Source organism: Sphaeramia orbicularis, chromosome 19 (assembly GCF_902148855.1).
Source record: "Sphaeramia orbicularis chromosome 19, fSphaOr1.1, whole genome shotgun sequence".
NCBI classification, from domain to species: domain Eukaryota; kingdom Metazoa; phylum Chordata; class Actinopteri; order Kurtiformes; family Apogonidae; genus Sphaeramia; species Sphaeramia orbicularis.
In genome coordinates this window covers 34,363,139-34,379,306 of record NC_043975.1, presented here as the reverse complement: position 1 = coordinate 34,379,306, position 16,168 = coordinate 34,363,139, and the positions used below count along the sequence as shown (strand labels likewise).

Here is a 16,168-nt window from a genome sequence, read left to right as displayed (position 1 = left end):
TGTATAATACCAAATTTCTTATTTTTCCTGTATTTCACTCATACTTGTGGTTTTTCTACCTGTCTTTCTCTTGCACTAGTGTGTTGTATGTTACTGTTGTTAACTCTTTCCCCGCCAGAGCATTTTCCAGTGAGTTGGTAGCCAGCGCCAGCCGTTTTGGTCATTTTCACTAATCTTTGGAGGCTCACTGAAAATGTTGTGTTAGGAGTATGTGAACACTGAATACATCAAAAGAAAGAACAGAACTTCAACTTTTAAACACAAAAAACTATTTTATTCTATCTTTATTCGTTCGTGAGATATAAACATTTGAATATTGGTCATTTTCAGGAAAAAAATGAATTTTGAGCAAAAAGCTGAGAAAATTGCATTTTTTTCAAAGATATTGATTTTCAAGAGAAAACTGATTTCCTATTTACATTTTTGACTCTTTCTTATTTACCAACAGTAACGCTGTCTTCAAAATCACAAAATAAAATAATAATAACAGCAATAAAAGTAACAAACAGCTCTAAGATATCCCATCATTCCACAAAATGTTAGGGGAATCCACACCAAACTTTAGACCAAACATCTTCTAAAGCACCAGGTTCCTTCTACACTTTGCACATTTACATACATCAGTTATAAGTCTAACACATAGTAGTTTAGCTTTTGGATATAAACACCTCAATATTCCTCATTTTCAAGAAAAAAAAGAAACAAATGCACTAAATACTGTAGATTTCTGGCCTTTGGCTGCACCAGGTCCTCCTGTTGGACCAGCTGCTGTGTTTGATCTGTAAATAATTCTATGGACATCTAGTTATTTATCTCTGTATGAATATATGTATTTATTTATTTCATACAAAAGCCAAATCCAAAAGTGTCTTCCATGTGTCCTGCTGACATTCTACAGCTGAATATGTTCTGTGTCCTCAGTCTGAATCTGAACTCACTCTAACAGATGCAGACTAGCTTTCCTTTGTCTTGTCCCATGTCTGTATGTCTGTCTTCTCCTTGAATGTCCTCTACAAATGTCTCTTTTCTCTTCCTCCTGTCTGTCATTTTCTCCGTGTTGCTCTGTGCCCCCGCCCCCCCCACCCGCACCTCCGTGTCGGACCTGAGCCGCTCCGTGTTTCCCGTGTTCCGTGTCCGTCTCCCTCACCTTCTATTTCTCCGTTCCTGTCTCTAAATGGTTCTTCTGTAGCTCCATCATATATTGAATTGTCAGACTCTGTCTCCATAATCATCTTTAAGGCTTTTGAAACTGCGCGCGGTTCCTGCACAGTCTGCACTTCCTCATTCAGTGACTGCCGCTGGATGCGTTGCCATGGGATACGGAGACTCCAGTGCAAAAACGTTAAACCCGGCCCGTCATTTTTCCGAAAAAGTTGCTTAATTGTTTGTTTTTGGACTAAGGAAAGTAATTCACATGATCCACAACACCTCCAACTACAGTATAACAGTGAAAACACGGATTGACGGAAAATCTCGTCATTGGCGGGGAAGCGTTGGGAAGCAATTGACGGAATATCTCGTCAATGGCGGGGAAAGAGTTAATTGTGAAATTTCCCCATGGTGGGATCAATAAACTCTTATCTTATCTTATCTTATCTTATCTTATCTTATCTTATCTTATCTTATCTTATCTTATCTTATCTTATCTTAGGTTTATTGGTCTGACACTTTAAAAACAGCAGCCCCTTATGTCCTCTAGGTGCTTCTTTATCCTGGCACCCTGGCTGGAAGTATTGGTCAGCGTTTTCAAGCTATGGTGGACAGAGGGGGGCCTCTGGGAGAGCTGGTCCAGTGGGCTGACCTCGGTGCCAGTCTGACCATCCTGGGCCACAACGTGACCCTGAGCATCTCACAACACCGACTCCACAGGTTTATGTCAAACTGTAACATACATATATAGTGACACATTAGTTTGTGAAATGTGTCCGTAAACATGATAAAATTCTGATTATATTAAACATTCAGTTCATAACATTCTTTAGGAGGATCTGGTCTGGTTGCTTGGTCTGACGTCAGGGCCATAAAATTCATTTTAGGGTCTGAACAGTGGAGCCTATACTAAGGTTTACTATAATTACCCCACCCCCAAAGAGGAGGCAGGGGTATTGTTTTTGGTTCAGTTTGTTTGTTTGTTAACACTCTAGCAGCAAAACAATCAGTTGAATTCATACCAAATTTGGTTTGTAGATTGCCAGTGACTCAGAATAGATTTCATTACATTTTAGGAACAGTAGGTCAAAGTTCCAATTTTTTATGAATTTTTAATATCTTGTTTTTTCCCATTTACTTGTAATGGGCAACATTTCAAATGTCTGTATCAGCAAAACTATTGGTTGAATTCATACCAAATTGGGTTTATAGATTGCCAGTGACTCAGAATAGATGTCATTACATTTTGGGAAAAGTAGGTCAAAGTTCAAATTTTTTAGGTATTTTTTAAAATCTTTTTTCTTCTCCCATTTACTTATAATGGGCAAAATTTTAAATGTCTATAAAAACATAAATTTTGTTTCAATTTACTTCAAACTTAGCACATATATAGAGGCAATTGATATTCTGAAATCAGCACATGCATAGACATGATGACATCAGCGTTCAATATTTTTCTCCAAAATTTATTTTCAGCATAGTTGAACATAATATCTAAAAGGTTTGTCCTACTTGATATCAGTTTCTGTTGAGAACCGCATGTTTTGAATGTTTGTGTAAAGCTTAAAAAATTTATGTTTGTTTCAAGTCCACATGTTACTGAGCAGTTATTTGACATTTTTCACCTAAAAATTTTATCTCCCCAAATTTTGTTACACATAATGTTAAAGTGCTCCTCAAATATGTATAATACACACATAGAAGTTACTCTGCTTACACGACAGAGACTGTTGAACACCAAATGCACCCACGTGTTACCACTTGATCGGACCCAGTATCAGTAAAGGCCCAATTTGACAGATGCAGTGTGGACTAATGTTAGTTGCCTAATGTACTACCATTAGCTGGTACAAAACTTCATTTTTTTCTCCTTGGAGGAAGACTTATTACTTTCCTTATCAGCTTTATCCACTTCCTCTGCCCTTTATCATCACATGTTAAGCAGCAGAATGACAACTGGATGAATTTTATGGCCTCGGACACAGAACTACAGCAGATTAAATACAAAGGGATGAACAGGATTAGATCAGGAAGTAGGGAGTAGACATGTAATACAATATTCATAAATGTATTTGTAATCCCATAGTGTGTTTCTAGAGTCCGTCATACTGTGTTACCATGTTTCTACTGTAGCTCTAAACGGACCGTCTTTTCTTCTTTTCTGTTTTATAGTGCGTGGTATCCACTGTTAATTTGCATCACCGTATTTTAATATGTTTTAGTGTGGACCAGAGTTAATTTCCTTAAGCAGAAGCTGAAAAGCGATTAAATGAAGGTTATATGAAGGATTAAATGAACGCTAACTCTAATGAGGGCCTTCAGTGTTTCTTTCCAACCTCTGTATGAAAAAAATGTTGTTGATGTTGAAAAAAATCACTAAATATTAGAGGTAGACTGACATATTGCCTGGCCATTATATTGATTTTTCTCAATATCGGCCATCAGCCTTAATTTTTCTTTGAAAGTCGATATTTGATCAGTAGTAAAAATGTTATAAGATATTTGATCAGGCACCTGTGTGGGTGGCACTTGAAATTTAATAAATGTTTAAAAAGTACTATGTGTATTAATAATTTCATTTATATTGCTGCATAAAAATCTAAATTATCTGAGAGTTTCAATTGTATTTTATGGTCAATGTGCTTAAAAATAATGGCCTTAAATATTGGCCTCAAAATCAGCTGTAGATATTAACCATCGGCTGACCAAATTTTTTAAAAATCAGCATTGGCCTTATGTATATTGCTGGTCCTGAGTGCTGATTTGGTTTCATGTATACACAACATGCAATGACAATAAAGTGAACCTTGAACCTTGAAAAACCCATATCGGTCGACCTCTAAATATCACCTTCAATGGTTGTCAACCCTGTTAAAACTTCACTCACTGTAAATATCAGTGGTACCCTATCCTGAGAATGCTGACAGGGATTTGTTTTGGTTTGTCTAGCCTTATAGGTGCAGCTCCAGGCCGAGGCGGTTGTCCAATTCAGAGGCCCCTGACTTTTGACCTGATCTATACAGACTATCATGGCCTTGCACACCTTCAAGGAGCCATGGGACTGGCCTTCCTCCATTATAAGTATTACTATTGTTAAAATTCATTATTATAATTCATTTACAATACAGTCTTTTCTTTTTATTTACAGAGATTAAGAGATTTTACAATATTCATTCATAACATGTAGTGTTTTTAACCCATAAAGACCCAAACATCCAGCGATCAAAAGGATCTACTGATCTAAAATGTTTAATAACTGTTCATCCATTAATACTATCAATACATTTAAATAATTGGTGTAAAATACAGTTTGTCATCTTTTCATGGTCATCAGATTTGACCCATTTGGACGTTCAAAGGCTCCGTTGTGAATGTGAAACACTGTCATCTTCCACAACACTGATTCATCAGTAAAACCCATGGAGTTTGATAAATGACAGGAGTTGTAGACACTTCATTTATATTCAGTTAATGCTATATTTTACCGATAAAGTCACTTTTTCTTCAGTTTTCTCTGTTTTTGATACAATAAAGTTCAACTTTAATCTGAGCTTTATGAACTTCTACATGATCAGTACATTAAATATAGGAAAGTAGGTGATTTTCACTTAAAAATGCAAAACACAGAGCATAGTAGTGGAATAAATGGTGATAGATCAGCTAAGAAAGGTTAAAAATAGAGATAAAAATTAATTTGGGAACTGACACAAAAGTAACACTGAGTCTTTATGGGTTAAATGAATATGATCATCAAACCATGTGGTATACACATGTACTGTATATTAATGCAATATGTGTTTTTAAATCACTCTAGGTGCCGTTACAGAATCCTGGACTCATTTGGGACAGAACCAGCCTTTAATCTGGGGAATTATGCACACAGCCGTGGATACAAAACACTGTGGGGCAGCTGGGGTCTGCAGCCCAAACAATATATGACAATGTTCCGTAAGTCTGTGTCTGCTGCAATAATTATTCACATCCACTCCTCTATGAGTCCTTGCAGTGAGAGGATTAATAGCTGAGGTTAAATAAACTTCATGCCCAGACAGAGCTTTCATTCCAACACCTCTCCCTGTCGTCTATCCCACCCTGCCGGGAGATCCGGACAAGCTGGATGAACTGGGCTGAGAGCCATGTTTCCCATCCTTCAGACTGGAATACCATTTATTTGTCCTGCTAAAGGAGGAACGGGGGGGGGGGGGGGGGGGGGGGGGGGGTGGGGGGGGTAGCCAACCAAAATAAGGAAAAAGCAAGAAAAGTTTGAAGGTGTTTGTAATATTTTAAAGGAGCAAGATAAACAACAAACATATAAGAGCTTCCATCAAACCCCAGCTACCTGTATGATTTAGATCATATCAGTGCGCTGCTACTCATCTCTGATAATCTGACAAGTCAGTGTGTTAAGCTGCGAACCCAGACAGGTGTTAGAAACAAATGTTGACAATTGGAGCTGTACCAGAGCCAATCCCGTCCTGCCGTAAGTTGAATGTCCCAGATTTGGCAAAGCCTTTTAAACACACACACCGATGTATATACTGTATTCAAATTGATGCTTACATGCACCTTTGCCTGCACATTCCTGCATGTCTTAAGTAAATACTCATCTCTAACACCTTCCTTGGTGTGTCAGAGGGCAGATGGGTGGTAGCTGCCTCTCCAAACACCCAGACCTGACCCCAGCTACATTTAGAGTTCTCATTTCCTTTCCTTTAGCTGATTTATATAGTGCAGTATATTTCTAGTCTTACACAAGTTTAGTTTAAACTGCAGACTTCCTCACCTTTTTAGCCATTAATGTCTGGCCAAGAATGAATTTTGATTCTGCGGTCATGTTTTCTACACATCCACAGAGATGTGTGCATAGATATTCATGTTTTATCTCATGTCTTTGTCCCAAAAATGATAAAAGTTATAGTTATATTTAGATTAGTCAGTTTAGAATTAACCCAAGAAGACCCAAACATCCAAAACTAACTAGTGATCTAACTGTTTAATTACTGTTGATCCATTAATCTTATTAGTAAATAATTAGTGTAAAATGCAGTTTGTCATCTTTTCATAGTCTTCAGATATGACCCATTTGGACGTTTAGAGGCTCCGTAGTGAACCTGGAAACACTGTCATCTTCTACAACATTGATTCACCAGTAAAACCCATGGAGTTGGATCAATGACAATGAATGGAGATGATGAGTTTATGTTCAGTTAATGATATCTTTGCTGAAAAAAAAAGTCACTTTTTCTTCAGTTTTCTCTGTTTTTGAAATAATAACCCTCAACTTTAATCTAAGTTTTCATGAACATCTACATGATCAGTAAATTAAATATAAGAAAATACATGATTTTCACTTTAAAAACACAAAATATAGAGGGTTATATTATAATAAACAGTAATATATTGCTTAGGAGAGGTCAAAAATGAAGAAAAAATAATTTGGGAACTGACATAAAAGTCTCACTGGGTGTTTATGGGTTAAGGTTGAAATGGGATGTTGAAATTTTATACTGATATGATATTTTTTACATGCTATTTATCTTTTTCCCCATCATCCTCTCCTCTTACAGCCCATACTCCTGATAACTCTTTTCTGGGTTTTGTAAGCGAGGAAGCCATGAGATTGGAGATGACGGAGGAGGAGCTGGAGCCAGACATCTACAAGAAAGACAAGATTTCAGTTGTATATGGCAAACAAGAATACATGTGGCAGGTAATGACCCTCTACCAATCAGATCTGATAAGACAGATACACAACCTGGCTAAAAAAACAGAAGGACCCACTCTCTAATATTCAGTCGGCTTTATTTTTTTCTTGCATTCATTTTTTCAAGATGACAGGAAAGTCAGACCACTACATCAGACCAGAGATTCTCAGTTTAGTTCAGGTCTGGACCAGTCCATGTGTGAAAATGATGCTTCATGGTCCTTGAACTACTCTTGAACTATTTTCCTAATCTGAGCTCAGTGAATCCTGGTATTGTCATCTCGGAATGAAAAATCCATAGCTCCATTTTTTGTGGAATTCAAGTTTTTATTGAATTTTTCAAAAGCTTGGTACATGGCAAACTTAATATGTTTCTCCGTACAAGAACAGGTAGCATATAATTAACAATTAACTCTGGTGACAGATTCAACATAGTTTTTATCTCCTAAACATAATACATCAAAAATAAAATAAATAAAAGACAGGCAGCAAATACAAAAGAAGGTGGATACATAATAATATCAACCAATATGTATCTGTATACACACACAGCTGTACATGCACTCATACATTCATACATGCATACCTATCTACCTTTATGTAGTCCCAAAACCTATCCCACCGGGTCACCCCCTCCCCTCTGTCATCACTTAATCTACTAAGCATACATTCATAGGATACAGTTTCAGTCATTGCCATTCATCTGTGGAGTTTCTGATGTCTTCCAATGTCTTAAAATGACTCGGCAAACTGGTGTGTACCCACTGAAATTACCAAAGAGTTACATTTGGTTATGTTGGGTAACTGAGATTTATCCCCCAGTAAGCAGAGCTCTGGGTTTGAGGAGATTTCTGCTCCGAGCCATTTACTTAAAATATTTAGAATTTGAGTCCCCATAGCTCCATTCAGTTTATTCAGGTTGTCAGCTGGACACTTATTCTGACCAGATCATAACACAGTCCACTCTTACCCTCATGTACCCATCAGTCTGCAACGGGGTCAGTCTGGACTCATCAGACCACATGAGCTTTTCCCATTGAAACACAATCCAACCTTTATGCTCTATAGGCTTTTCTTTTCTAAGTACCTCACTGATAAAAGGAAACAAACAAAAATGAAATGTTTTCACAACAAAAATACTCCTACTTTGATTTTCAAACAAAGCTGTAATTTCTTATGTTGATTTTTTTACAATTTGATTTCACCAAATGTTTGAATCATCTTCGTTCATGATCATTTTATAATCATCTATAATCATCACCTTATATTGAGTTCAAAATGGTACATTAATTATTGGAGCTGCCAACATTAGACATTTTTAGTCTTGTCTCTGTTGGATGTGTATATACTTTTTTGTATGTCTAAGTTCCAAGTGTAGTTAAGTAATTTTTACTCACTTTATCTGATGTTTTATTAATTGTGATTTTTTTTTTATTGAAAAACTTGTATTGTACATGTCTGTGTTTGGGTATCTTAAATTTATGTTTTTAAAATTGTATGTTTATAACTTTGTGCTACCTTTTAGATAGATAGATAGATAGATAGATAGATAGATAGATAGATAGATAGATAGATAGATAGATAGATAGATAGATAGATAGATAGATAGATAGATAGATAGATAGATAGATAGATAGATAGATAGATAGATAGATAGATAGATAGATAGATAGATAGATAGATAGATAGATAGATAGATACTTTATTAATCTCGAGGGAAATTCAAGTATTCAGCAGCTTTGCAGACAGCACAGGAAGACCAAAAACAGACAGACCAAAATAGGTGGGTTAGTAACCAGGTTGACATTAAGGTTAGTATATACTCTAAAAAAACTTGCAAAAGAATTTACTCTAGTGAACTTCCTGTACAATACTGTAAACACAGACTTCTAATTTAAAAATCTGTAGAAAAACTAAATGTACATGTGACAATTCAACATCTGTCCAGGGACTGCAGATGACAAATAGCCATTAGGGTTACTCTGGTGCATTTACAGTAATGTGAACTGATATACAATGTCCCTGTTAAATAAACCAATTAACAAAATAAGTAAGTGATTATTTAAGATTATTTACCTAACACAATTATTCCTGGAAGATGACAGTTTACTTCTGTCCCTCCAGATTTTAATAACGTGTTGTACAGTTATATATTTTCCTCAACCACAGAAAATATAAATTACTTGTTTCCAGCTGACACACTGGACGGCTCTTTCCTATTTACTTGGTTAAATTCAGGTGTAGGTAATGTTAGGAAGCAAGTTTGGAAGCACTTTGGGTCTATTTTAAAAATAAATACTAACCGGGATAAAAGAGAAACTATTTTTCAGATTAAACACATTTTTATATTATTTTATATTATATTTAACACAAAAATCTGTGTGTAACACAGTCAAAAGGACACTAAAATTACGCGCTAACATTTTTTTGAATATCTCTTTATTCTCTCACAGGTACATTTTGGGAATTGAACTAATTATGCAAGGCAGAGTGTTTAACAAAAATGACTGCTGTTGCAAAATCATTCGCAATATACAGGGTGGGGAAACAAAATTTACAATGAATATTTAGTTGTTTTTTCTCAGCAGGTACTGCGTCAGTTGTTTTGAAACCAAACATATATTGATGTCATAATCATACCTAACACTATTATCCATATCTTTTCAGAAACTTTTGCCCATGTGAGTAATCAGGAAAGCAAACGTCAAAGAGTGTGTGATTTGCTGAATGCACTCGTCACACCAAAGGAGATTTCAAAAATAGTTGGAGTGTCCATAAAGACTGTTTATAATGGAAAGAAGAGAATGACTATGAGCAAAACTATTACGAGAAAGTCTGGAAGATGCTATTAAAGAAGAATGGGAGAAGTTGTCACCCGAATATTTGAGGAACACTTGCGCAAGTTTCAGGAAGGCAGTTATTGAGAAAGAAGGAGGACACATAGAATAAAAACATTTTCTATTATGTCAATTTTCTTGTGGCAAATAAATTCTCATGACTTTCAGTAAACTAATTGGTCATACACTGTCTTTCAATCCCTGCCTCAAAATATTGTAAATTTTGCTTCCCCACCCTGTATATGCGTTTAACTGGGCAGGTTCTGCATGTAACTCAAGTGGACACGATGGGTTACATACAAAACCTGGAATGAGACTGCCAATTCATGAAAAACCTGCACATCTGGATTAGAAAAACCAGTAGGATCATCAAATTTAACATACTGTCTTTATTTATAGTGGTATATAAGATCATTTCAAGCCATGTTTTTAAAATAAAATGCACTGACACCTAGGTAGTTTTTCACGTCCCAATTTTGGTCCTATATTTGGCCCCAATATTAGACGAAAAAATCGTTTTATTTTGGAATGGCTCAGAGTAAGAGTATAATTTTTTTTTGCATTTATCTGAGGTCATCATTAGGTTCATCGTGGGGGGAAATATGTCTAAATTTCTCTTTTATTATTGGGTCTAAAAAGCTGGAAAAGTACCAAAATGTACCCAGTTTCATAGAAGCACCTATATAGAAGCTTTTAAAAACGGATCAGTGTTGGCTACATGATGCTTTTCAGCTCATATCTGTATCTGCACCAGGAAAAATCAGAATATTTGGAGGTGATCAGCGAGGAACTTGAGACCCATGCCACAGTCTACCAGCCTCCAGGACACCCTTCAAAACTGCCCAGCTTCATCATAAACCACGGCCTGCTGACTCAGGAACACTTTGTACGACTTCTCCGCAGAGCCAAGGTCAGATAAGAGCGCATCCTCGGGTAAAGCTGTAAAGGCAGCAGATCTGAATCTTTAAAGAGCATCTACTGCATCTAAAGCCGAGGGTGAACCAGAATCCATCATCCTCAAACTGCTCTGTCTGCTTCTCAGGTATTCGTGGGTCTTGGTTTCCCTTATGAGGGTCCAGCTCCCATCGAGGCGATAGCGATGGGCTGCGCCTTCCTCCAGCCACGATTTAACCCACCACACTCATCTAAGAACAATGATTTCTACAAAGGAAAGCCCACCACCAGACAGGTACACATACAGGAGGACTATACAAGTCTGGAATAAAAATCACATTACTACTGTATTAGTCATAAAAGCTGAGTCTTCTGATTTGAGACAACCATAACTTTGGGTCACAGATCTCCTATCAGCACCCATATGCTGAAGAATTCATTGGTAAACCCCACGTATGGACGGTGGATATAAAGAACAGAACGGCTGTAAAGGAAGCAGTCAGAGCCATCTTACAAACAGAGGTACAGAAAGGCTCAGACTGTATGCAGACCCCATGTTTTCCATAAACTCCAGCTAGAGTGGTGATAAATGAAGTTGTATTTTATATTTTTGCAGGTGATGCCTTTCACTCCCCGTGAGTTTACATGTGAAGGAATGCTGGAGAGAGTTCACAGTTACATCATTCACCAGGTACAGATCAACAGGAGGCATTGTCATTGTTGTTGCTACTTCATCAGAGTCTTTGACAATATCCTCTGCATTTTGTGAACAGGTGTAAAGTTGTATACACATTAGTTGAAATTTAAAAGTTAATGGCCATTCAAATAAAGTTTCTTAATGACATTATGATAAGCGTCAGTTGCACCTTTTGCTATGATAGTCATTCAAGGACCCAGGGATTATTGTCATGTGTACAATAAAGAAACAGGTTTCCTTGTACAATGAAAATCATATTTTGCCATCCACACTGAATACCAAGAGAATGTAAGAGAAGTATAAAAGTATAAGTATAAAAATTGAAATAGAATAATTTAACTAGGAAATTAAACCAAAACAAAGTGGTATTTAAAAAAAATGGCATGAAGAAAGAAAAGGAGTATAAAAATATAAAAAATAGAAGCTACTACTTACTAAGAGAAAAATGTATATTTACGTAAATGTGCAATATCTGGCTAATTGTGAAAACTGTCAGAGGTAAATGGCATACAAGATGTGCAAAACTGCCTGAGATAAGTAAGATGTTAAATGTGCAAGACTGAACAGGATGATATATGTATGTATAAAGTGTATAAACTGTCAGAGATGACAGTATATGTATAAGGTTGAGAACAAGTTGTATGGTTATTGTACACTCCTGTTACGGACCTCGATGGCAAAGGGAAATAAAGGCTCCTTGAGTCTGGTTTTCCTAAAGCCTTGGTTCCACTGGGGATTGAACCCAGGACCTTCTGCGTGTGAAGCAGATGTGATGACCACTACACTATGGAACCACTCTATGCATGCTTAAAAATGGTTTTCAGTTATGCATACCATCTGTCTATGCAACAATGTTTCAAAAGATGTGACAATCATTAACAAATCCTTTATAAATTCTATTAAATATAATGAATGCAACAATAAAATCTTTATGAAGTGTTCGCTACATAATCAGAATGGAATTCTTAGTGTTTCTTATCAGCTGTGACATAATATATGATGTATAAACAACTTCATCAAATAATGCATATAATATGTCATTATCTTTAATTAGATAACATTATTAGTAATCATTTTATTGTGTAATGGCAATATAATGAACTAGTTCTTGATTTCCATCCGGACTTATGTTACAACCTTTTTAACCAGCCAGTTATTACTGAGTACAGTAAAAGCTCCTGCTTTATCAATATAATTAACTGACAGTGAGTAGTATTAATTATTAAGCAGTGAGCAGATCCACCTCTGAGATGAATAATGCTACCAAAGTTGCAAATAATTTTGTTAAATCACAAAATTTCACATTCAAAGATAGATATGTTTGTCATATACAGTCACAGAAAAAATTATTAGACAATCAAAAGTCATCAGAAACAGTGGTTATACAATCAAGTACTAACTCCTGTGTGTATCATGTGACTAAAACAGACAGAAAAGAAAACATGGAATGCCTAAAAGCACTGTTTTTGGCAGAACAATGCCATAGATATTGATCTAAGAACTGAAGTGATTTTGGTTATTATCAAGAAAACATGGAAAATGGTTAAATATCAGCTCTGAAATTAAACTGTTATGAGCTATTTTTGTTGTTATCATTATATTTGTCCAAACAGTTGTACCTTTAATTATACCAGGCATTAAAATGAACGAGAAATTGAAAAAAACAAGGGGTGGTCTAATATTTTTTTCCACTACTGTATATCATTTGTTAGACATGTTGTATATATTTGTGAATCAGTTCAGGTATATACTTATTTTTCGGCCCTTCTCCCCCTTTAATTGATCCAGAATTTCTGCAGTACATCTCAGCCTACGTGGCCCCCGGTCAGTGTTCTGAGGGTCTACCTGGGTCCACTGGGTGACTCATGTGTGAGTGTGTGTCAACGCTCCTCTCTAGTGTGTGAACCTGCTTTGTTTCATCATCTGAACAGCGATGCCACATTCAGCAGGTGAGAGCGGCAGACGTCCACACAACAGTAAAGATGCTGTAGATGTGTGTGCTATTAAAAGTTAATGAGTTCACTTTTTTGGACATGGAAAGACAATTTTTATATTTCCCTTATGAAAGTCAAACACCAGAACAAACTTTTCAACTGTTAAACTTGAATAAGTGCAGCTGAGATAATAGACACTATCAAAGATTATGCTGTTGTTGTTGCTTGTATGTTATTATTTGGACTGGTTCATATACGTGTGGCCCCTTTTTACGTTAGCCGAGGAGGTTAAGTTTTCATCACAGTTTGTCTGTTTGTTTGCAAGATAACTCAAAAAGTTATGGACGGATTTGGGTGAAATTTTCAGGAAATGTTGATCATGGCACAATGAACAAATGATAAGTTTTTGGTGGTGATCGGGGGTGGGGGGGCTGATCTGCCTTGGCAAAGGTCTGCGCTTTCCAAGTGCTTTTCTAGTTTGTTTTTTTTTCCTTTTTTTTTTCTTTTTTTTTCTTCTTTGTTTTTGATCACTACTGTTGCTACTATTATTATTATTATTATTATTATTATTGTTGTTGTTGTTGTTGTTGTTGTTGCTTTGTTTGTCAGATGTCCTTTGTATCTACATGGGTATCACCTGGAGGAGGGAAGGGGTGGGATGAGGGGATAATGACCTGTGTAATTAATGTATTTCAGTCCATTGTAAACTATGTTTATAAAATTATAAATAAATTTGTAAAAAAAAAAACAACAAAATACAAAAACTAGAAAAGTACTCAGGGAGCACAGACCTTCGCCAAGGCAGATCAGCACCCCCCCCCCCCCCCCCCCCGATCACCACCAAAATTTAATCTTTTGTTCCTTGTGCCAGTATCAACATTTCCTGAAAATTTCATCCAAATCCATTCATAACTTTTTGAGTTATCTTGCTAACAGACAAACTAACAGACAAACAAACAGACAAACCCTGATTAAACATAACCTCCACCATTCCTTGGCGGAAGTAAAAAAAAAAAAAAGATTATGCTGTTCACTTCATACATACTCCACTGACATAACTGTCACAAAGTACTGTTTTCTGTTTCGTAGGTTGGCACTAGGTTGCTCCAGCACACAGGAGGAGGTGAACCACCTGTTCCCTGCCTACAAGCCTTGGGGTCAACACTGTGGCCTCCAACAGGAGCCAATGCTGTTCAGCTGTGCCGGCGCGGACCCTTTATACCGCAGACTGTGTCCCTGCAGAGCCTTCCCGCCTGGACAAGTGGCACTCTGCAGCGACTGCCCATAAAGACCAGGGTGAAAGAGCTCAGGAAATGACAAGGAGTGAGGAGGAAGAAAGGTACTTTGACGAAGACGGCACCAAAGAATCATCTGCCACATAGACTGGATCAGAACAGATTTTATCTTGACCAAAGAAAACCAAGATCATTGCCACTGATATTTAAAGCTTTGATAAAGATATAATATCAAACTGATATGTGCTGAAAAACAAGGAACCATTACTGTAGCATGGCCGTATTTGAGTTAAGGTGAATAGAATTAGCAACATTTTCCAATTAATCTTTTTGGCTAGACTATGTTTTGATTTTTGATGACAGTCATTACTCAGGAACCAAAAGTGACTGTAACATTAAAAATGTTCATTGATGGAAAGTTAAAAGTTCAGTGTGTAAGATTTAGGAGTTTGTAGAAATGGAATAGAATATTGACAGTTATTTTTCTATTAATGTATAAGCACTTGAAAATAAGAATTGCTGTATTTTTGTGACTTTAGAATGAGCCATGTATGTCCAAGGGAGCGGGTCCTCTCCATGGATGTTATGTTTCCACAGTAGTGTGGATATTATGTGTAAACATAGCAAAAGTTGTGCGTTTTAAAACAAAAACATACTTTAACTTTTGTTTTTTTTCTTTAAGTTGAAGGGAAATGGCATCAATGACTGCAAAACCATTCCATTATCAGCATTTAATCCCCTTGGTAGTGATTTTACACTTATACCAAACTACCAGAGATTACACAACATATAGAACACTTCAATTTTATGCTCGCTTTGCTTACAGTAATTTATCACAGTGGTCAGTGTTGCATGGAATTACTGCTCATGGAACTCTCCATGCATTGCTGGCTGCAAGTATTAGCTTTAGCCTCAGAGGAGGAAAGGGTGACAGCCTAAGTGATGAGGCTCATTATCTTAGTGAATCATGGATAACCTCTGAATGCCTTTGGGGGGTCACAACCGTACGACCATGATTATACTGTCATATAAACCAGTGGTTCCCAACCGTCTTTTACTTTGGAAACCCCCATAGCTCTGTTTAAAGCCATGCCCCCCCACCAGTGCAGGCAGGGCCACACTGTTTGTCTTACGCACATATTTTTGCATCACTTAGACTGGTAAGAAGTCTCTGAGGGGAGGATTAATTATGTTTTCTTGAGTTATTTTACTAGAAATTACATCTTAAAATGATTTTGATCATAACACATGACTCATTTCCCCCAGGGTTCTTGCATTTGCTCCAATATTATTCCTTGACTGCCTCATGACCTACAGATTTTCAACTCCCTTACTTGTTGAAGTGTATTTACCTCAGGTTGATGTGAACAAACATGGAAACTTTGTGATTTGACTACATGGCATGGACAAAAAGTGAGATTTAAACTTGAACGTTTCCATTTTGGAAGCCTTACAGGGGTCACACAGGCTTATCCCATCATTCCCGGCGTATGTAACAGCTTGTGAGAGAAACAAATGATAACAACTTTGGGCAAAACTACAGGTCTTAATCAGTGTTTTAAGTGATGGGGTGCTGGACTTACACAGTGCAGCTGTTAGCAAAGATGGCTTCAGCAACAGCAACAAGCTGCTGTTTTGAACTGGATCAATGTGAGGTTTTCCTGGAAACAAAACACTCATGAATGCTAATTGGCAGAAAAGGAGACCCTTTCCACCCC

At 36.8% G+C, this 16,168-nt stretch overlaps 1 protein-coding gene and 1 non-coding gene across 2 annotated transcripts in view; one reads left to right on the top strand and one right to left on the bottom strand.

Annotated features, from left to right (window-relative positions):
• The window catches only part of LOC115410080 (alpha-1,6-mannosylglycoprotein 6-beta-N-acetylglucosaminyltransferase B-like), a 31,835-nt gene extending 16,989 nt beyond the window's left edge, over window positions 1-14,846 (top strand). The window contains exons 10-19 of the mRNA XM_030121508.1: window positions 1,700-1,869; window positions 4,099-4,230; window positions 4,964-5,097; window positions 6,717-6,859; window positions 10,445-10,600; window positions 10,733-10,879; window positions 10,990-11,106; window positions 11,201-11,275; window positions 13,070-13,230; window positions 14,305-14,846. Of these exons, the coding sequence (XP_029977368.1) occupies window positions 1,700-1,869; window positions 4,099-4,230; window positions 4,964-5,097; window positions 6,717-6,859; window positions 10,445-10,600; window positions 10,733-10,879; window positions 10,990-11,106; window positions 11,201-11,275; window positions 13,070-13,230; window positions 14,305-14,503 (1,434 nt within the window). The 3' untranslated portion in view covers window positions 14,504-14,846. The remainder of the gene's footprint in view (window positions 1-1,699; window positions 1,870-4,098; window positions 4,231-4,963; window positions 5,098-6,716; window positions 6,860-10,444; window positions 10,601-10,732; window positions 10,880-10,989; window positions 11,107-11,200; window positions 11,276-13,069; window positions 13,231-14,304) is intronic.
• trnav-cac (transfer RNA valine (anticodon CAC)) lies at window positions 12,003-12,075 on the bottom strand. The gene has a single exon. It is a non-coding gene; the product is annotated as a tRNA-Val (tRNA).
• Window positions 14,847-16,168: the final 1,322 nt, after the last annotated feature.